This window comes from Triticum urartu, chromosome 2A (assembly GCF_056163025.1).
Source record: "Triticum urartu cultivar PI428250 chromosome 2A, HENAU_Tu73, whole genome shotgun sequence".
Lineage (NCBI taxonomy): Eukaryota > Viridiplantae > Streptophyta > Magnoliopsida > Poales > Poaceae > Triticum > Triticum urartu.
This window is the reverse complement of record NC_141874.1, coordinates 15,084,132-15,105,370: the sequence shown is the minus strand read 5'-3', so window position 1 is coordinate 15,105,370 and position 21,239 is coordinate 15,084,132. Positions and strand designations below refer to the sequence as shown.

General features: G+C 49.0%; 1 protein-coding gene across 4 annotated transcripts; it reads right to left on the bottom strand.

Moving 5' to 3' along the window:
• Positions 1 to 267: 267 nt before the first annotated feature.
• LOC125540648 (disease resistance protein RGA4) lies at positions 268 to 19,549 on the bottom strand. 4 transcript variants are annotated; one of them, XM_048704244.2, is made up of 2 exons: positions 18,674 to 19,549; positions 268 to 579 (listed from the first exon to the last, which is right to left on the bottom strand). In XM_048704244.2, exons 1-2 carry the CDS (start codon positions 19,462 to 19,464, stop codon positions 576 to 578), a joined length of 795 nt encoding a protein of 264 aa, XP_048560201.1. In that variant the 5' UTR covers positions 19,465 to 19,549; the 3' UTR covers positions 268 to 575. The 4 variants fall into 4 exon arrangements, with proteins under 4 accessions (XP_048560201.1, XP_087398855.1, XP_087398856.1 ...); XM_087542729.1 differs by lacking the exon at positions 268 to 579 and adding an exon at positions 10,085 to 12,460; XM_087542730.1 differs by lacking the exon at positions 268 to 579 and adding an exon at positions 10,098 to 12,460.
• Between the last annotated feature and the right edge of the window lie 1,690 nt (positions 19,550 to 21,239).

Sequence of the window (21,239 nt, the reverse complement as noted above, 5' to 3'; positions counted from 1 at the left end):
AGGAGCACATTCTTAATTTCTTGCGCTACTCATTTGAATAGGGCGGTTGGACAATTGGATTCCTACAACTCACCAAGTTAATTTGAAGGTGCTATTATAGAGGGGTTCGAATTTGATGGACGGTGGACATATCTGCGCCCAGCCAGTTGCACTAGATTGTTATGACGCACATAAAGCCATATATGCGTGTGTGATGATACCTTTTGTAACGTCAACATGCTTGCAGTATTGATCAAACATTAAAAGTGTAAGTGTTATGATGGCTCACTTATTCATTTACTGAGTAATATTAATGTATAAACATGTCTTCTTCTGGCAGGTATATTCTCGTGTACGGCACATCAAAGACTCACCGGAAAACAATGGTACTGTAGAAGCACTCAAGCACACATGACTTCACCGTAGGAATTAATATTCCAGTACTAGCGTAATTTGGATAAAGCAAAATAGGACTCGCAACAACAAAAACACAAGGAGAAAAGTGTTGTAGAGGAAGCAGGCACATGGACAAGCCATCAACATCAGGTTCCGCCTTCTTCTTTTTATCTTCAAATCATCAACTTGGAGTAGTAAAGTTATCTGAGAATGGAATGATCCAACAGGACCTTGCTTTAGCATGTGTTGCATATAGAATTGGATATATGACATTACGACTTTTCGGACTATAAGTACAACCAGCAATTGCAACAAATAGCAAGACAAGAGTAAAGTTGCTACATAAGAACTTATTTTTTTTGCCTTTCCAGTGTTCTCTTTTATCTAGCATGATGGCCAGCTAGCATTCATGTAATTCAAATAGTTTTACAAATGACTGAGTAATGGAAATTAATGATTGCAAGCACTATATGCCGGATATTTATGAGAGTCAAAGAGAGGAAAACTGAAGACGGAAGCAAAATAAACTTGCAAGCTCCACAAAGGATCAGGATCCTGACCTTGCCTAGAAGAAGGAATCAGGGCGTTCCCTGCATCTGAGCCTCTGGGGATCCCTGATCAGCATGGCAGCATCTTTCGCTGCAGCCGCAGGGCATCGGAAGCTCCAAGGATCCCTGATCAGTTGCAACATATTTCCCAGCTGGACCAACCCTTTTTAGCAATAAAATCCTTGGCCTCTTAGGGTGCATCCTAGCTTCATTTTCCCAGAGTTCTATGGTTTCTTTGCTGACCATAGAATCCAAAGCGATTTCCTGAAGACGTCCAAAACTTTTCATTTGGAGATGATCGGAAGGGCCTAGTAGATCTTTACATAGCAACTGAAGGGAAACTAAGGGACTCAGTAATGCTCCTTGCTGGATTGTTGGGAGTCCGGGTTCTTGCACCACCAGGCGTAGGCGTTGTAGGCTACGGAAGTTCCCAAGATTTAGGATGTCGATAACTGCCACATGTGTGGCAGAAAGGGAGACGCACCACACGTCTCTAATGCAAACAGATTGTCACGTCATCACATGCATGCATGTAGGAATTTTTTTGGATTTTCATTTTTTAAAATGTTTTATCTCTTAAACGAAAAATCCGATTGAAGATCCGTTTTCACCATTAAATCTCTCGCGACGAGATCTTCGAAACTAGATCCCATGTTGATATGTTTTGATGAATTTTTTTTGGATTAAAAGTTGCCATGTCTATTGCATATGAATTGCCATGGTGTTTACATTGAAGTTGCCATGATATGTTTCAGCAATTTTTTTCTACATTTAAAAGTAAATTTTGACATTTATAAAATGGGGAATTAAGAAACTAGACTTGCCATGAACCATAAACTAAAATTGCCATGATACATGCACGTAAAATTGCCATGGTTCATACAAAAAAATAATTTTTATGGTCAAAGTACTGGAGTTGCCATCATGAAAATACTAAAATTGCCATGATCTACAAACTAAAATTGCCACATGGCAACTTTAGTTTAAGCCCTATGGCAACTGCAGTGTAAACATCATGGCAACTTCTGGGCAAAAAATTTTTTGTTGAAACATATCAACATGTAGTCTAGTTTTGAAGATCTCATCGAGACGGATTTAATGGTGAAAACGGATTTTTAGTTTGCTTTTTTATTTAGGAGATACAATATTTTTAAGCCGAAAACCAAAAAGATTCCTGCTGATGTCATCTATTCATACGTGGCAAAATGAGTGGTGGAGGCGTGTGGGCGATGTGCAAACGCCCACACGTGTGGGCGTTAGCTTTTTCCAAGATTTATGTGTAAATCACCTGCAAGGTGGATGAGGGAGTCTTGGATTAGGGGGTGTCCGGGTAGCCGGACTATACCTTCAGCCGGACTCCAGGACTATGAAGATACAAGATTGAAGACTTCGTCCCGTGTCCGGATGGGACTTTCCTTGGCGTGGAAGGCAAGCTTGGCGATGCGGATATTTAGATCTCCTACCATTGTAACCGACTTTGTGTAACCCTAACCCTCTCCGGTGTCTATATAAACCGGAGGGTTTTAGTCCGTAGGACAACTTCAACATACAATAATCATACCATAGGCTAGCTTCTAGGGTTTAGCCTCCTTGATCTCATGGTAGATCTACTCTTGTACTACCCATATCATCAATATTAATCAAGCAGGACGTAGGGTTTTACCTCCATCAAGAGGGGCCGAACTTGGGTAAACATTGTGTCCCTTGTCTCCTGTTACCATCCGCCTAGACGCACAGTTCGGGACCCCCTACCCGAGATCCGCCGGTTTTGACACCAACATTGGTGCTTTCATTGAGAGTTCCTCTGTGTCGTCGCTTTTAGGCCCGATGGCTCCTTTGATCATCAACAACGATGCGTTCCAGGGTGAGACTTTTCTCCCCGTACAGATCTTCGTCTTCGGCGGCTTCGCGCTGCGGGCCAATTCGCTTGGCCACCTAGAGCAGATCGAAAGTTACGCCCCTGGCCACCAGGTCAGGTTTGGAAGTTTAAACTACACGGCGGACATCCGCGGGGACTTGATCTTCGACGGATTCGAGCCACAACCGAGCGCGCCGCACTGTCTCGATGGGCATGATCTAGCTCTGCCGACGAACAGTGCCCTGGAGGCCGCACTCGCACTGGTTCCGACCCTTAATTCGGAGCCTACTGCGCTGATCGAGGAAGAGCGGTTGGACGCCACCTCGGGGGCTGCGATCTCAAAGGCGATCGAGCCGAACACCAGCCCCGCACTCCGCCGGGCCCGTGACTCCGAGGGGCCGGATTCCTCTCCGGACTCTGAGCCCCCCGCGCCCCTGCCGATAGAATCCGATTGGGCACCGATAATGGAGTTCACCGCCGCGGACATCTTTCAGCACTCGCCCTTGGGCGACATCCTGAAGTCGCTAAAGTCTCTCTCTTTATCAAGAGAGCCCTGGCCGGACTATGGTCAGCAAGGATGGGATACGGATGATGAAGAAATTCAAAACCCACCCACCACCCATTTAGTAGCCACCGTCGATAATTTAAACGATGCGCTCAACTTCGACTCCGAAGACATCTACGGCATGGACGACGATGCAGGAGACGCAGATGAACCAACGCCTCTAGAGCATTGGACAGCCACCTCATCTCACGATGTGTACATGGTGGATACCCCTAAAGGAAGCGACAACGAGGAAAACGGGAATGGAACGAGGGATCGATCTCTCGAAAAACAACCAAAGCATCGGCGTAAACGCCGACCCAAGCCCCGCCTCGATACAGACCCAGCCATAGAGCAGGATGAGCTGGTAGACGACGATCATGCCTTAGAGCAGCCGTCCGAACAGGGCAACCCGGATAGAGAAACCGAACAACCCTCCCCCGGCGAAAATGGCATACCGGACGATCTTACGCCGGATAAGCCCACGGAGCAGAAGAATCTCCAAAAAAGGCTCGTTGCAACCGCACGCAGCCTGAAAAAGCAGAAGCGGAAGCTAAAAACTGCGGAAGATGCACTCCGAATCAGATGGAGTAATGTAATCAATACCGCAGACAAATACGGCGGTAGTCGTCACACTAAAAGCTATCCGAAGCGAAAGCTACTGCCCGAATTCGACGAAGAGGCCTTAGAGCCCTCGCATTCAAAAAGTAAGAAAGCCACCCGGTCGGATAGACGACCCCATGGCCAGCATAAAGCGGCGAGCGGCGCCGCACTCAAGCCGGCATGCGACTCACTTAAGGATTCGCATCAAAAGGATGGCCCATCCAGATCCATTTATGGGCCAAGAAAGCAAGCTCTCGTAAGCAATGCAACCAAACCAGTGTCCGAACATCACGGCACACCCAAATACAGGGGTGCCGCACACCCCTATGTTTCACCGATGAGGTCTTGGATTACGAATTTCCAGCGGGATTCAAACCCGTAAACATAGAGGCATACGACGGAACAACAGACCCTGGAGTCTGGATCGAGGATTATATCCTCCACATACATATGGCCAGAGGAGATGATCTCCATGCCATAAAATATTTACCCCTCAAGCTTAAAGGGCCAGCCCGGCATTGGCTTAAAAGCCTTCCTGAAAACACCATTGGAAGTTGGGAAGAGCTCGAGGACGCTTTCCGAGCAAATTTTCAAGGGACCTACGTCCGCCCCCCGGAAGCAGACGATCTCAGTCACATAACGCAACAACCCGGAGAGTCAGCTCGGCAGTTCTGGAACAGATTCCTTACTAAAAAGAATCAGATAGTCGACTGTCCGGACGCCGAGGCCTTAGCAGCCTTTAGGCACAATGTCCGAGATGAATGGCTCACCAGACACCTCGGCCAAGAAAAGCCAAGAACAATGGCCGCACTAACAAGCCTCATGACCCGCTTTTGCGCAGGAGAGGACAGCTGGTTGGCAAGATGCAGCACCAGCGACCCAAGTATATCCGAAACTAGGGATGGAAACGGAAAACCACGACGCAACAAGGACCGTCGCCGGACTAAAGAAAACAGTCCAAAGAGCACGACAGTCAATGCTAGATTTAAAAGCTCGCGGCAGAATAAGAAAAAGCCGCCCCTCCAGGATAATAGGGACGACCTATCCAACCTAAACAAAATCCTGGACAGGATATGTCAAATACACAGTACTCCTGGGAAGCCTGCTAACCATACCCACAGAGATTGTTGGGTTTTCAAACAATCCGGCAGACTCAATGCCGAACACAAGGGGCTCGACACACCAAGCGATGACGATGACGAATCCCAAAAGTAGAGCACCAGGAAACAAAAGAACTTCCCACAAGAAGTGAAAAGAGTAAACTTACTTCACATTACAAAACGTGCGGCACCCATGAAGGTAAGCGCCATATGGCCTACCCCAAAGGAGTCTCGCCACTGGTTGTCAAAACCAATCACCTTCGATCATCTGGACTATTCCAGAAGTATCAAGAACGCAGGCTGGACAGCCTTGGTACTCGATCCAATAATCGACGGACTCCAGTTTACAAATGTCTTGATGGACGGCGGCAGTGGACTAAACCTGATATATCAGACTGAACAAGAATTCGCCACAGCAAAACCTCCTTTCAAGGGGTAATGCCAGGTCCAGACACCCGTTGTATGGGTTTTCTCCGGCTCGAAGTTATATTCGGCTCTGCCGATAACTTCCGCCGCGAAAAGCTGACTTTCCACATCGTCCCATTCTCAAGTCGCTATCAAGCACTGCTGGGACGCGAGGCTTTCGCTCGCTTTAATGCAATACCGCATTATGCATCTCTTACTCTTAAGATGCCCGGTCCACGAGGCATCATCTCTTTGAAGGGGAAGCATTGAGTGCGCCTCCTCCGAGCGGAGGATTGTGCGGCCGCTTTAACAGCCCCACAATACAATGGCTTCACCAGGCAGAACATCCGAACAGGTCATTAAGACCACGGACACGGATAGACGAGTCTGGCACAAAAGTATCGTTGATAAAGGCTTAGTGGCCATATACCCCTGCCCTAGGGGCTCCGCACATATAAAATAAGAGACAATAAAGCTCAATTTTATATATTTTACTTTATACTTTGTTTATTTAATATAACTTTTGTTCGGCATGACCCTTTTTCAACTTACTTCCTCTCTTTTACAGACGAACGTCGTGCTGCGCCCGTCCAGGATACGGCACAACGGAGACACAGGCGCAGACGTGCAGCAGGGACCCGTTCCAAGGATTCTTTTCAGATTAAGACCCTGCGTAAACCTTTTTTACTGTCTCTTGTTGATACACATCCCCTGGTTCTATAACCAAGGAGGAGGCTGGCGTCTTGGCATGTGGCCACGTCAGAATTCCTGCGCGTACCTGGACACTAGGGGCTTATACCTAAGAGCGTTACCTCGCCCGCTCTCATAAAGACCGAATACCTTAGGTAGTGTTCGGCGTCGCGAGTTTGGCCTTATATGCATCAGCTCTGAATCATGATTTTGGTCAAATGTTGGGTTGCCCGGCTCCTGTGTTCGGCCGCCTTACGTTCCGCTCTATCGACTAAGGCGGCACCAGGAGAACTACTGCGATTGTGCCCCGGTTCGGCCAGGCGAGCACCTCAGTAGAGAAAGCCGAAAACCGACTATCATGATATAGCGTGAGACTGGTCAACCACTCGATGACCTACCGGAATCTATAGGATTCCTCCGCTTTAACAAAGAGCCGTTTCCCGGCCAGGCACATACGCGCCCTGAATTCGGGCGAGCGCAGTCGCCACCAGGGGCTATCTAAGTAGCCTCACTGTCAAACTCCTATGGCTAAGTGAAAGTGATAAAGCATTATAGTCCGATTGCCTAGTTCGCTGCGCTGTCACCTTCTTTGTAGGACCAAGACGTTGGATTAAGTGTGAAAAAGCGCCTTCTGCGAACATCCCAGCATTATGTGCATGGGGGCTGAAGCCGACGACTGCAATCTTTCAGATTTTATATAAACGGCCGCAAAGGAGGTGTTAAAATACTTGCAGACACAAGTATAAAAAGTTCCTATAATTATTTTACAATTACATATGCTATTCCAATATAGCATCCTTCGAGCACTGCGTCTCTATTATATGAGCGCCTTGCAGGACTTCCTGAAAATAGTGCTCGGCAGGAACTCGGCTTCGGTCCGAATCTTGGGACGCAACAACGGCGGTCTCCATTTCCACCCAGTATGTCTTGACACGGGCAAGAGCCATCCGCGCACCCTCTATGCATGCCGACCTCTTAATTGCATTGATATGTGGCACCGCATCAAGGAATTGCTGCACTAAGCTGAAATAACTCTTCGGCTCCGATCTCCCCGGCCACAAATGACCCATGACGCACTTCATGGCGAGTCCGGACAACCTATTCAGTTCGGCCCATTGAGCCAGACGATCGTCCACCGCCAGTGGACGCTCTGGATTGTGGAACTGCGACCAGAAAAGTTTTTCCACTTCGCGATCTTCTTGTTCTCGAAAGTGTTCGATCGCATCAGCAGCACTCGCTGCCAAATCCAGATAGGTGTCCTCCACACTCCACATCCGGTCCAACGGAGCAAACTTCGGACCACAAAACTTCCTCCGCAGCATAAAGGGCTTTCCAGCCGCAATCTGTCCGGCCTGACACAGCTCCTCCTTCACAGCTCTCATCGCAGAGCGAGCGTCCTTGGCATCAGCAACGGCCTTCTCTAAGTCCGTCTGTCTCGCCCGGTCTTCTTTTTCAAGGAGCTTGCAACGGTCAGCAGCGCTCTTTAACTTCACGGCCATCTCGGCCATCTCCTTCTTGCTTCGTCAGTGAGCAGCCTGTTCGGCTCTCAGCTCTTCAAGGGCCTTCTCGGTAGCCGCATCACCTTTTCTGGCTTGTTCCTTAGCTCGGGCAAGTTCCGCCCGAAGACTCTCCACAACGGCCGCACTATCTGCGTCAAGCACACACACATTGTAAGATAATGGCATAAACCTCCTCTTACCAGATGCCGCCCAAGGAATTACATACCTTGAGCCTCATCAAGCCGCTTGTTAACAAGCGGGATGTCGGCATCTGCCACGTCAAGTTGCCGCTTTAGCTCGGCAAATTCATCAGTCCGGCTGGATTCCGGACACTTCGCCACCTACATACAAAGGCGACATTTTAGACCTGGGATTTTGATCCTCTGCGCGCCGTCACTTTTGACAACGCACAGAGTCTCAGGGCTACTATCTACACAGGGCGCATCTTATTTATGCGCAACTGTCAAAAAGTGTACACTATTTTACGTACCTCAAAACCTGCCAGTAAACTTCTGACGGCCTCATGCAATCCGCTTTCCGCGGACGAAATGCTTTCAATCACCGTGCCCATCAATGCACGGTGCTCCCCTGAGATAGAAGCTCGCCCTAGCAGATTCTTCAGCTCCTCCGACCGAACACCAAACGGTGCCGGACTCGTCCTATGGCCTCTTTCAAAGGCCGGACGCGGAGAACCTTGGGGGGCCATATGGCTACCTTCCGCCCCTACCGGATTCGGAGAAACCCTCCGCGACGACACCTCAGGGTCGCCCGCCTCGCTAGGTGGTACGGCAGGGGGAGGCGTTCCGCTCTCCATCATCTCCGGAAGAAGGTCCCCCGAAGACGAGCTCTGCTGAGAAGGGTTGAGGTCCGAGCTACAAGGTAAAATTTCGGTTAATCTTCTCAGATATAAAGCAAGGATTTCCCTTATCTCTCAAAAAGAAAATCTTTCTCTACTTACGGCTCGCTGGAGGGCTGATCCCCTTGAGGACATAGCTCGGCCGAGGTATCCCCCGGCGTAGGACCCTCTGCTGAGGATTTTTTTCCCCCGCTTTGAGGCCAGGGTCTCCGGGTCTCCAGAGGCGGTCCTTTTCTTCCCCTGATGAGAGGAATTTTCGGTTCCTTCCTCCCCAACAGCCTCCTTCGAGGAGGTCGTAGTTTCCTTGTCCCCTCCCTCGCTTTCCTCCAAAGGCACAATCTCCAACATCCTGACTAGCACGGGATCCGGCCTGTTCTCGGGGAGGGGAGCCAGACACCTGATCAGCTTTGCTTTCGCTATCTACTCCTGTTTAAAAGGACAACTCTTTTAGGGGCAAGTTTATGACAAATATACGGATAACGAGTCCGGGCACAAGGCTACTTACTTGAGTATCCGGGCGATTGCAGCTCAGACCTGCGTCCTCGGTTAAATCCGGACACATTGTTTGTGATCTGAAGAACAGTTTATACATCTCCGCGGGCGTTGCGCCCATGAAATGCTGGAGAGCTCGTGGTCCCTACGGATTGAACTCCCACAGGCGAAGGGAACGACGTTTGCCGGGCAGGGTTCGGCGAATCAGCATGACCTGCGTCACCTTAACCAGGAGGAGGTCTCTTTCTAAGAGATCCCCAATGCGGCCCTGCAACAAGGGCACGTCCTTGGATAACCCCCAATCTAATCCTTTGTTAACCCATGACGCTAGCCGTGGTGGGGGACCCGAGTGAAAGGCTGGTGGCGCCACCCACTTGGTGCCCCTGGGAGCGGTGATATAGAACCACTCTCGTTGCCATAAGCCGAGCTCCTCTTGAAAAGAGCCTTCGGGCCATGGAGCATCGGCATTCTTCCTTATAACAGCGCCTCCGCACTCCGCATGCCGCCCCTCGATCATCTTCGGCGCTACTTCGAAGGTTTTGAGCCATAGCCCAAAGTGAGGAGCAACGCGGAAGAAGACTTCACACACGACGATAAAAGAGGAAATGTGGAGGATGGACTCCGAAGCTAAATCGTGAAATTCCAGCCCATAATAGAACATCAGCCCCCTCACAAAGGGATCCATTGGGAAGCCTAACCCTCGAAGGAAGTGAGACATGAACACCATGCTCTCACCGGGCTGGGGACTGGGAATAGCCTGCCCTTGAGCAGGCAACCTATGCGAAATTTCGCTGGTCAAGAACTTGGCCTCTCTCAACTTTAGCACGTCCTCCTCCATCCATCGGCCTCAAAGATCGGAACCGGACATTGTCGAAGGTCCGAAGCGCCTGGAATCTGGAGCCTAGGGTGTTGGAACTTGAGGCGACGGGCGAACTCGTTTGAGATTGGAAAAAAGGAGTAAGGCCTTGGTCTCTTTATAAGAGGTTGAATACCAAGAGCCCTCCCCGTAACCGTTTGGGACTCGCCTTTAATCGAGAAAACATGCCAACGGGCACGATTGGCTTACCCACGTCCGTATTGATGAGAATCCCGTGAATAAAGGGGACACGATCTCTGCTTTGACAAGACGTGCCAAGGAAACCGTCTCGCAAAACGCGCTGAGAGTCGGACACTATCCTTGGTGTTTACAAACTTTTATGAAGAATTTGGAGGAGGAACCCGCCTTGCAATGCCGAAGACAATCTGCGCGCCGGACTCGTCGTCATTGAAGCCTGGTTCAGGGGCTACTGAGGGAGTCCTGGATTAGGGGGTGTCCGGGTAGCCGGACTATACCTTCAGCCGGACTCCAGGACTATGAAGATACAAGATTGAAGACTTCGTCCCGTGTCCGGATGGGACTTTCCTTGGCGTGGAAGACAAGCTTGGCGATGCGAATATTTAGATCTCCTACCATTGTAACCGACTTTGTGTAACCCTAACCCTCTCCGGTGTCTATATAAACCGGAGGGTTTTAGCTAGTCCGTAGGACAACTTCAGCATACAATAATCATACCATAGGCTAGCTTCTAGGGTTTAGCCTCCTTCATCTCGTGGTAGATCTACTCTTGTACTACCCATATCATCAATATTAATCAAGCAGGACGTAGGGTTTTACCTCCATCAAGAGGGCCCGAACCTGGGTAAACATTGTGTCCTTTGTCTCCTGTTACCATCCGCCTAGACGCACAGTTCGGGACCCCCTACCCGAGATCCGCCGGTTTTGACACCGACAGTGGACTTCAACCAGTTTAAGATAAACCAAGAGTTTTAGTGTAAACAGCGTTGATAGATCATCCCTCGTCAGATTAGTAGAGGTAAGGCACAGCTCTTTCAGACCACGCAGGGACGTAACAAACTGAATGAACTGACTCAGGCTGCCTTGCAGTTTGAGGGAGCTAACACAAACATGTTTTGTTGATGTTGCAGTTGTGTTGTCAACTTGATGGTGATGAAGCAAATCTTTGGAACAATCATTGATGTGAAGCGACAGAGAACGGTCACCTACTGGATTACCCATGCCAGCCTGAACAAACCTGTGAATGGCTTCTGAGAGTATGGTGTAATTCCTATATGTGCTACTGATCTCACACCATAGCTTGATCTTTGTCAGTTTTTTCATATGAACCATCAGTTCCGGGAATCCAGAGTTGCTGTCTACAACAACTCCTGCTAGAGTCTGCAAATTACTTTTTCCTTGCATGAACTTCTTACCGTTCTTGCTACTAATCTTGTTTAGCTTAATCTTTCCAAACAGGTGCGCTAGGTGGGGCAGATTAATGACTTCCACCGGCAATGTCTCTATCTGGGTGTTCCTCACGTCAAGTGTCTCTAAACAATGAAGCCTTTCCATTTCAACTGAAAGATTGCAAACGGAGCTCCCGAGTGTTAGATATTTGAGATGCAACAGCTTGTATATGTACCCGAGATGTTCTTCATTCAAACCAACACATTCTTTCAGATCCAACACTCTGAGGAGCTCACAACTTGTCAAATCTGAAACGGCTTCTCCTGCACCCCCAAAGATTGTTAGAGACCGCGGACGGAGTTGCTTGCAGACCAATCCTGTATTGGTAAATGTACTGATATTGGCAAACTTTTCTTTAACAGAGGTAACGAGATTGTGCAGGCGGTTGTGGCTACGTGAAGTTGGAACGGCAGCATGATCCATACCAGGTGTTGTATAATTTGTATGATTTTCCATGACTAGGTGACGGAACCGCCTTCTGTTCTTATCACCAAAAGATGTGACGAAATTACAAGACATGGACTTGTGCAGCATGAACTGGTGCATGATACCATGAGGTTTGCACGTCTTTGATTTTCCATCGTTGCTTTCATCGATGGACTGAATGATATTCCGGTCAATCAGTTCCTTGAAATTCTTATCAGCAGCCTCCAGGTCACCATCTATGTATCCTTCCGCTAACCATCGTCTGGTTAGAGTTTTCCTGCTGACGGGACGACCATTTGGGAATAAACTTGTGTACAGTAAACATGTCTTGAGACCACCAGACAGACTGCTGTAATTATTCACCAGAACTTGTCGAAGTTTTGTGAAATCTCCATGCGTGTTCTTGTCCATATGAGAACCTAGGCAGCTGCTGGTATCTTTGCAGAACTTTCCTGTGAGCTCACTTTCTCCTAGCAAATGGTTGGCCACACTGACGAGAGCAAGCGGATGGCCATCACATTTGTGTACGATTGCAGCCGAACCATCCTCCAAATCAGGTGAAGATCCTCCCAATAAAGAAACTTTCTTCTTTAGCAAAACCGTAGAGTCCTCTGCGCTAAGGGTTCTCATATTGTATACATAGCCGCCAGCAGAGCTGCATTTATTTGCTACGGAATGAATTGTTGTCGTCACTAGTATTCTGCTTGATGTTTCCACGAAATGATAGGTTCTATCGCCTTCCAATGTTGATGCTCCATGTCATCAATTACAATTAAGCACCTGTTAGGCAAATGGACAATATGAAATTGTGCTGAACTACTACTACTGGGTGGTCTTACACCCATCTCTTAAATACTGTATTACATATACTCCCTCCTTACCGGTGCATTAGTCACATTACGAAACCAAATAATCTCAAAACTCTTAGGCGCGGTGCATTAGCTACCCACCTCGTTCCCTATTTTTTGCCACGGAAAAAGAAATCAACCAATAGAAGACGTGGGGCCTGTATGCATTCAGTGACTTGAGACTACTAGCACAATATGCAGTGGTCAATTCTCTATATGCAATGGTATTAATTAGCAAACAAATATCAAGTTCTCTCGTTTTCCCCCACACCTTGATCGCAGTGCACAACCTAAGATGACTAATACACCGGTAAAAGGAAATCTAAGTGGCCCACATGCGTACAATACAAATGCTCTGATGTGATACTTCTTTTTTTATATGAAAAAGGACACCTGGCATCTTCATTTTAATAATTATCAAGAAAAACATCAGCCAGTAGAATAAGAATACAACTGGATGCGGAACGACCAATAAAACATAAAATTGCATTGAAAATCATACTAGCCTTCTTCTCCTTCAATTGTACATCTCCGATGGACATAAAAAATTGAATCGAATCAACAGTAGTAGTATCATGCATGGCTTGCTACATGGGTGGGGGAGTCACATTCAATACCTCGGTTAGCAAGATGTTAACTAGTTTAGAGCATCTTCAATAGCTGCCCTATTATAGGGCACTAGCATTTGTAAGGCACTTGGGGACAAAAAACGGCCTCCAACCAGTGTTTTGGCTACCACTCGAAATATTCGGTTACCGGGTGGTTACCGCATTTACCACTCCCCCCCCCCCATCGAAAACACTCATACCTAGCAAAATATCCTGAATATTTTGAATTCAAACGTCAACTAATAGTTAGATACTACATGTCATCTCTTTCAGGTCAATCCAACTCCTCATGGCAAAGCCAACCTTTCCACAGCAACTGAGTCGCGTGTTTGAATCTGCTCATGCTCTTTTTTTTTAATTTATTTTTAAGGATGCAAAAGTTAAAAAACACAGTAAAATTGGGTAAGAGCCCAAGGGTCGAACTCACAACGCATCAGCAAGCGGCAGCTGCGGGTGAACAGCCACTACGCTACGGCAAGGTATGTATCTATGTTGATACGAAAAAATTGAATTCCAAATTTGATTTTATATTTCATCGGATTTTTTTCGGTATTTCATGGTTACCATGGTAGCCGCAAATTTCCGTGCCCCTCGGGAGAAAAGGTCCAATCGGGATCCAAAACCTTGCCTCCAACAAATGCCCTATCATCCAAAAATTGCAAAATTTTCTTGCGCGGCCCTAAAAGGAGGCATCAAGTGCTGCAAATATACAACATTTGGGCGGCTGCCGTAAAATAGTGCCCCCCACGCGATGCCCAACCACAGTCGTTTTGCTACCCTCCTGCGACCGGTCTGTTGCGCCACCATCGGCCCGCCGGCCAGCACGTCGCCATGGGCAGCTCCTCCAACGCCGCAGCCGACCCCGCGACGCTCCTGGCCTCCTAGCCATAGTCGGCGCGTCCGTCGCCATTCCCTCAACTACCGCCGCCGCCCCTGCTCGTCGTGGTGGATTCACGGCCCCACGACCGGCAAATGTCACTGGTAAGGATGGCCCTCGGCCAAAGAAGACCACCTCCATGCCCAAGCCTCGAGGAGGCAGCTGTTGGAAATATGCCCTAGAGACAATAAGTGTTGTGTTATTATTTATTTCCAAGTTTATAATTAATGTTTATATTCTATGCTATGACTGCTCTGATTCTTGAACCTATGAAAACCGAGAGGTTCAGAGGAAAATTGAAATGCACGTATAGAGTTAAAAACTATAAAATATGATTCCTAGTCTACCTATAGGACTAGCTCGAGTGTTGCATGATGGTTCTGTTTTTCTGATCATGAGCGTAGTTATGTGTAACGATAATTATGGCAAAATTGAGGGCACAATGTTGGAAGACCATTCGTGTTGAACTAACCCAAGTTGATTGCTATACTATGAGATCCTTTCATGAGTAGTTGATAGTTAATAACACAGAGAAAGTTAGCATATGCATAATTGTTTAGACCATGAGAATATCAAGTATCTTCGTACCAAATGAAGTACTTTTGGTTTTTTCTAACGTCAAGCGTAATAGGGTGATCATAACAGCAACTTACAGGTGCATCAAAAAAGTATGATAAGGTACTTGATAACTCGAGATTAGAGCATCTCCAGTCGTTGGCCCCCCCAGGAGGCATAAAAATCGCCGCCTGGGGGCGAGCCAGCGGTACAATCGGCGCTGGGGGGGGGGGGGGGGTTGGGCATCCAGCCGTCGCCCCCAGGCGCCGATATTGGCCCAGTTTTAGGCCCACTTTCGGCGAATAAAGGCCTCATATGGGCGAGAATCGGCCCATATTCGGCCCCGGTTCTTTGCTTCGATCCGCCCCGGCGTCGAGCCACCTTGCCGCGGCTTTTCATTGCTCGCCGGCGAGGGTGGCGAGGACCATGAGATGTTCCTCTTCCTGGACGTCGGCCTCGGCTTCCTCCTCCAGCAGCACGGTGAGCGCCTCCTCGTCGTCCGAGTCCATTGTCGAGGCAGGCAAATCACCGAACACCTTGCGGGCGCGGTGGGCGCGTACCCGCCACTAAACTGCCTCTCTGCGGCCGGAAACGGCGTGAAAAGCGCCCAGGTGCTGGTGGAGGGGCTGCCTTGGCGAAACCTCTACTCTTTTTTCGGCGGGGATGGACACTCTAGCGGTGGCGGGCGATTGGCGGCGGTGGGATCAGCCGGTTGGTGGCTGAGCGCGCGGGGTGTGTGAGGCGAATCTGGAAGCAGGACTTGACTTTTCGCCTGGAGGTGTGGGCCAGACGCGCTTTTCCCTCGCGCCAGAGCCCACGAGCGCCCCCATTGCGCTGGGTTCGGCCTGCGATCGCCGGGCCCAAAAACGGGCCGAACCGGCGGATTTCGGCATCCTGGGGGCACGACTAGGGCGTTTTTTCAGCGTCGGCGCTGAAAAAGTCGCCTGGGAGGGCCTGTTGGGGGCGCGGCTGGAGATGCTCTTAGAATTTGCTCCTTTGATGATGAAGAGATATTCTTACGGCCCTCTCAGTGTGATGGTATCCATCATCGTCTGGCCAGACACAATATGACCTACTCACGGGGATGCCGGAACACATGAACGAGAAAAGACAACAAAATAGGTAACGAGCAAACTGATATAGTGATCATGTGTTTGATTCACGGGGATGCCAATATATTTCACATCAAATTTTTGTAAAGTATCGTGAAGCAAATGGAATAGCACATGGTAACTGAAGGTTCACTTGAATATCATTCGTATGGGTATAGGGGTCAATGTGGATGTCCACGGTTTCTCTATTGATCATTGCACAAAAGGTGTTTCGGTCCTGTTAATAGTTCACCGAACCTGCAGGGTCACACTCTTAAGGGTTTATGATCTGTTGAGTTCTATTGGAGTTCAGTGTTTGAGAAAATAACACTGGAGAAATTTCAGGGTCAACAAAAAATGTTTTGAGAGAGAACCGTAAGTGTTTCGGAGAAAACCGGGTTAAACCGGGAAGGTGGACAAGTTCTGGAGGACCTACTAATAATATAGGAGAGCTCCGGTATTTACCGAGAGAACCTTGGGATTATTCTAAGCGTCATAGGATGACCTATATGGGTGGTGCACACACACACACACACACACACACACACACACACACACAAACATTATTCATCACCGAGGATGCAGAATAAGTTATTCTTCACCCGAGGTAATCTTATGATCGCTTCATAAATAAATTACGTTTGGAATACAAATAGTTACACATAAAATACGTAAAATTTGGTATAAGAAAACAAAAAAAGGTTATATGACCAAAAATATCGCATTTTATGTGTGGTGGCATGGGGGGGGGGCATGTGTGGTATGAGTGGTGCAATGGGTGGCGTCATGGGAGAATACATGGGGGTTTTGATGAGCATGATGGAAGGTAGCCTGGGTTCCAGGAGAGGCGGCTTTGGTTCCGTGGGAGGCGGCTTTGGTGGTACGATGAGTTCCATGGGAGGCGACTTTGGTGGTACGATGAGTGCCATGGGAGGTATGGATGGTGGCATCAATTCCATGGGAGGTATGGGTGGCGACATGGATGGCACAAAGCATGAAAATGAACAAATAAAGTCTGTGATGAGCATGAAACCAATACTGGAAGCCATGGTGAGGAGAAAGAAAGGACGAGTGGAAATGAAGGTTGAGAGAGTATGTACCTTTACTATGTTTATGTGTACTTTTGCTTGTGTTGGTCACCCACTTTTTGGTGCCCCGAAATTTCTTCCAACCACAATTTGGTGCTCTAAAATAGGGCAGCTATTGGAAATGCTATTATGCTTTATTTGTTTAACTAAATAGGGCAGCAATATTACAAATTACGGAAAGCTCTAGGAGCATCTCCAACAGCTGCCCTAAAATATGGCACTGAAAAACAGGTTTAGGGTACTAAAAAGTGAGTTTTAGGGCCCCGGATTTTTCTTCTCCACCAGTGGCCCGAATGCACCCAACCATATATTTTCTTCTCCATGATTGCATACATATTGAAATATTAAACGAATCTCAAATGAAGACAAACCATATAAAACATGAATAGTATTTAATTTCAGTTAGGTGCAGCACAACTGGCCCAAATTTGTCATGGTTTCAGACCTAACTAGATGTGACCTCTTCACCACCACCATCTACATAAACAATACACCTATAACAGTATTGGTGCTAGATCAGCAACCATGTGCTCTGTACTTTGAACCAGCCTGGCTAATGGGCGGCAGTACCTCTGTACTTGTTTTCTAGTTTAGTGGTTCTATGGTAGGCATGAGTTTGTTAATCACCATATGATAATGCTACCAATACACTACACTAGTCCAAGTTAGACTAATCTACGTTTAATCCACCATAAAAAACTTATATCTAATCTGGTTAAGCCGGATCATTGTCTGTTCCTCTGCAGCATCTGCACATGAACCAGAAAAAAGGACATGAAACAACGAGTGGATTGGATGAAGTACAGATTTGATACAATAGATTGGGCTGGACAAAAATCAGACGGCGGGGGAGCACCAAATTCGGTCTGATGGTTGTACTTGCAGCAACTAAATATTGGAGCTCCATGAATAACCAACAAAAGGGGATCATCTACTTTGCTACTGTACTTCCGAAATCAACATCGATGGTTTTAGTTTCACGGCGAAGTGGAGGAGGTGGCAAGACTTGATGATGGAGGAGTCGCCAATGACGAGCAGCTTAAGAGGTAGTCGTTGCAGAAATCTACCACTCGAATGCGGGGAGCTTGAAGAGGTAGTCGTTGTAGAAATCCGACACAAATCCGAGCGGCTGGCCACAAAATCGGTCAGATGGAGCCGCTCATGATTCCCATGCACGACATCTCGGCCAACACTGCTTGGCTCCTCTCTTACCGGTCAACACTGCCTGGCTCCACTCTTGCCGGCCAATACTGCCTGGCTCCTCACCCAACAGCTCTCTGGTGCGGGCGGGGTGCGGTGTTCTGGCTGTGCAGCGCTCGGTCGGGAAACTTTCGGGGGTTCGTTGTGCGTTCATGCGCTGTTGTTTTTGTTTTGCTGCTACTGCAAATTTGCAGCACAAGAGACTAAAACTTAGGGCTGCGCCTCATATTGGGAGCAGTACTAGCTGTGTACACTAGTGTAAGACGTTTTTGCAGATAATTTCTCATTTCTAAATTTTAATGTGTGACCTACTGACCTTCTATATCCATCAAACATGAATGGAAGATGGTTCGATGTAGGACTTGGATATCACTTGTTAATCCCTTTTTTTTTGCATCTTCCTTTTTTACATAGATAATTTTCAATACAAAAATATGTTGTGCAGGTTTACGCCTATGACTGAAATAGATAATAGATCGGCAGGTCTCCAAAAGTGGTAAATTATGCCAAAAAACTTAATTGTGTTGAGTAGGTACTCACTGCTGCCGCCTTTCAATTGCTAAAAAAATGTACAAAACCGACGAGAAAGAAACCAGTATGGTTTATATCATTTAAAAGGTATATAGGAAACTGGATCAAGAAAGTAATATGCGGGCAAACAGAGATGTCAAATTGATGCATGCTAATCATATAAGACGATTGATTCTGATTGGTCAGGGGACATACCTTGTGCTTCTAGCTTGCAGATGATGTATGATGTGCTGCTGGAGCTGGGGTACTTGTTGTGTTGGTAGCACTGCTCGTGCTTTGCTTGGAAGAAGCTGCTGTAGTATCGCCGTCAAGAGCCCCTTGGCGTCGTCTTTGTGCTTCGACGCCACAACCCAGGCACGGCGAAGGAATTTCCGGCGGACTTGAGGGCAGTGATACACTGCCTTTGCGAGTGCCGTCTTTCCGGAGCCGCCAAATCCGACGATGGATATCACCATCATTTTGTCTCCCTCCACCTCTAGCAAATCCACAACCTCCTGCTTGGGTTTCTCGATGCCCACATGATGATGATGTTCCTCAAATGTGTCCGCATCGTGGGAAGCTACTGGATGCCCCTGACGATCTTGGGAATCTTCCTGCTGGCCGCCCTTGACACCGTAATTTGTTTTCTGCTGATGTGCCCCCTCCAGCCGCTTCTTCAGTTTCTGAATCTCATCAACAAAGTACACTGGATCGCCGATTGACCCCGCTTCTTCTCCACATGCAGCGCAAGGAAGGAACCGGTCCAGGCAATCCTCGATGTCAAATGCCAATTCCCGCAATACAGTCATGGATATGCGCTCTACAGCACGGGTGGGCCCCTTCTGCGCGAGCTGATCCTCCATCGCACCAGCAATCAGGTGAAGCTCCGCTTTCATAGAATCGATATCATCATGCAGGGCACTCAACTGGTCGTATCTCTGCTCTAGCACGGCGAAGAGCCTCGCGACGATGTTAGTCATCAGAGCGCTCACCACCGCGGCCTCCATCCCTCCGCCGCCTGGTCGCCGACCCACTCCGGCCCTCTAATTCTTTTTGGCAACCAACACTAGTTTTTCGGACAACACTGCTTTGTAATGGAGGCCTAAAGGGTATGGCTAGATGGGGACAGACATACACTGAAGATAGCACCGGATGACTTCATGGTTACCGCAGAAAATACGATAACAACCCTCGCAACTACTCCTAGATGCTTGGTCTTAGACGGCCTGAACAATGAAATGATAAATTTAAATCCTAAAAAATTTAAAAGTGTTAACCTGAATTTTGTTCTGGTTCTGTATATTTCGGTCCTTTCTATATGATTTTTTTTGGATGCCCCATCCTCGTTAGAGTGGTTTAGCACCTTCAAAGTTTTTCATAAATATATTTAGATTAGAGCATCTCCACTAGGTGATGTATAATAGCGGTTAACAGCTTTTGATGTAAAAATGGCACAACAACGACCTCCAGCAGCTGCCCTATATGAATTTTTGGCCAATCCTTTATACATCGCGATGTAAAATAGGACACTGTGATAATAATCTCCCCCTTTCTCTCTCGCGACCGCGTCCCCCCCCCCCCCCCCCCCCCCCCCCCCGCGGGCGACCGGCCGCGCGTCGGGCCTCCTCCCTCCAGGCTCCCCCCCTCCCTTCTTCCTCCTTGCCGCCGGCGCCGGCGCCCGCGGCCGGCTTGGCCCTGGGGCTGCTGGTGGCGGCGGCCTCCTGGCCCTTCCCCTCCCGGTCGCTCTCCGGCGCGGGCGGAGCGGCTCCGAGGGGTGCATCTAGGCGGCGGGGCTCCGTGGCGCATGCAGGCGAGCAACTGGGCGGCGGCGGCGCTGTTGACGGCGCGGCGGCGGGATCTGGCGTCGTTCGCTCGGCCCAAATCTAGGCCTGGGCGGGCCGGCGGCGGGGATGGCTCCGGTGTGGCTTCTAGGAGGCGGGGGAGATGCGACGCGTGGCTGGGTGCCAGCGGCGACGACGCCGGCCTGCTGCATCGCGGCCGGCGGGGCTTAACGGGCCCGCTTTGGGCCTGGCTGGGCCAGGGGTGGCCCGGCATGCCCCGCTGCCGCGTCCGAACGGCTACCGCGTCGGTGCCGGAGGCACGGGCCTCCCTCACGACGGCGGTGGAGGTGGTTCCCTCCCTCTCGGCGTCGATGTTGCTGCTCCCGTTGTGGTGAGCTTCTCTCCGGTCCTCTTGGCCTTGTGGTGGTGTTCGTAGCAAGGCGGCGTGGGTGGCGGCGCTACTGCATTGGCGCATGGTGATGGGCGTCGGTTTTGGCAGGTCGGTTCCGTTCGGTTGGGCGGTTGGGGTTGGAATGCGGGAGAAATCCCTGCCGGCTTCGGCTCCGACGTGGTGACACTTGCGGGTTCCACCATTCCTCCCTGGAGGGTGTCGGTGGTATCCACCCCCCAGCTCCCTCCGCGTGCCCGGGGAAACCCGAGGACTCATCCGGGCAGCAGCGTCGTCGGTGTTGCATCCCTTCTTGGAGGTGCTGCTTGGTACGCGGCGGATCGGAGCCTCGGTCGGTGGTGTTTTGTTTCCGGTGGGCGCCGCGGTGGCGGGTCATCCATGCTTTGCCAAGCTGTCGTGGTTGGCATTTGTTTCCTCTTCTTTCTCTTTTAGTGTGTTGTGCTGCTCGCCACAGCGTTATCTGTACTCGGTGTTGGGTGCTTTGGAATACAAAGCAGGGGAAATCCTTTTTCGGTAAAATAGGACACTGTTGATGCAACTATACATCACCAGGGCCGTGGTATAGCACGCGGAACGCCGCGCGCGCAAACGT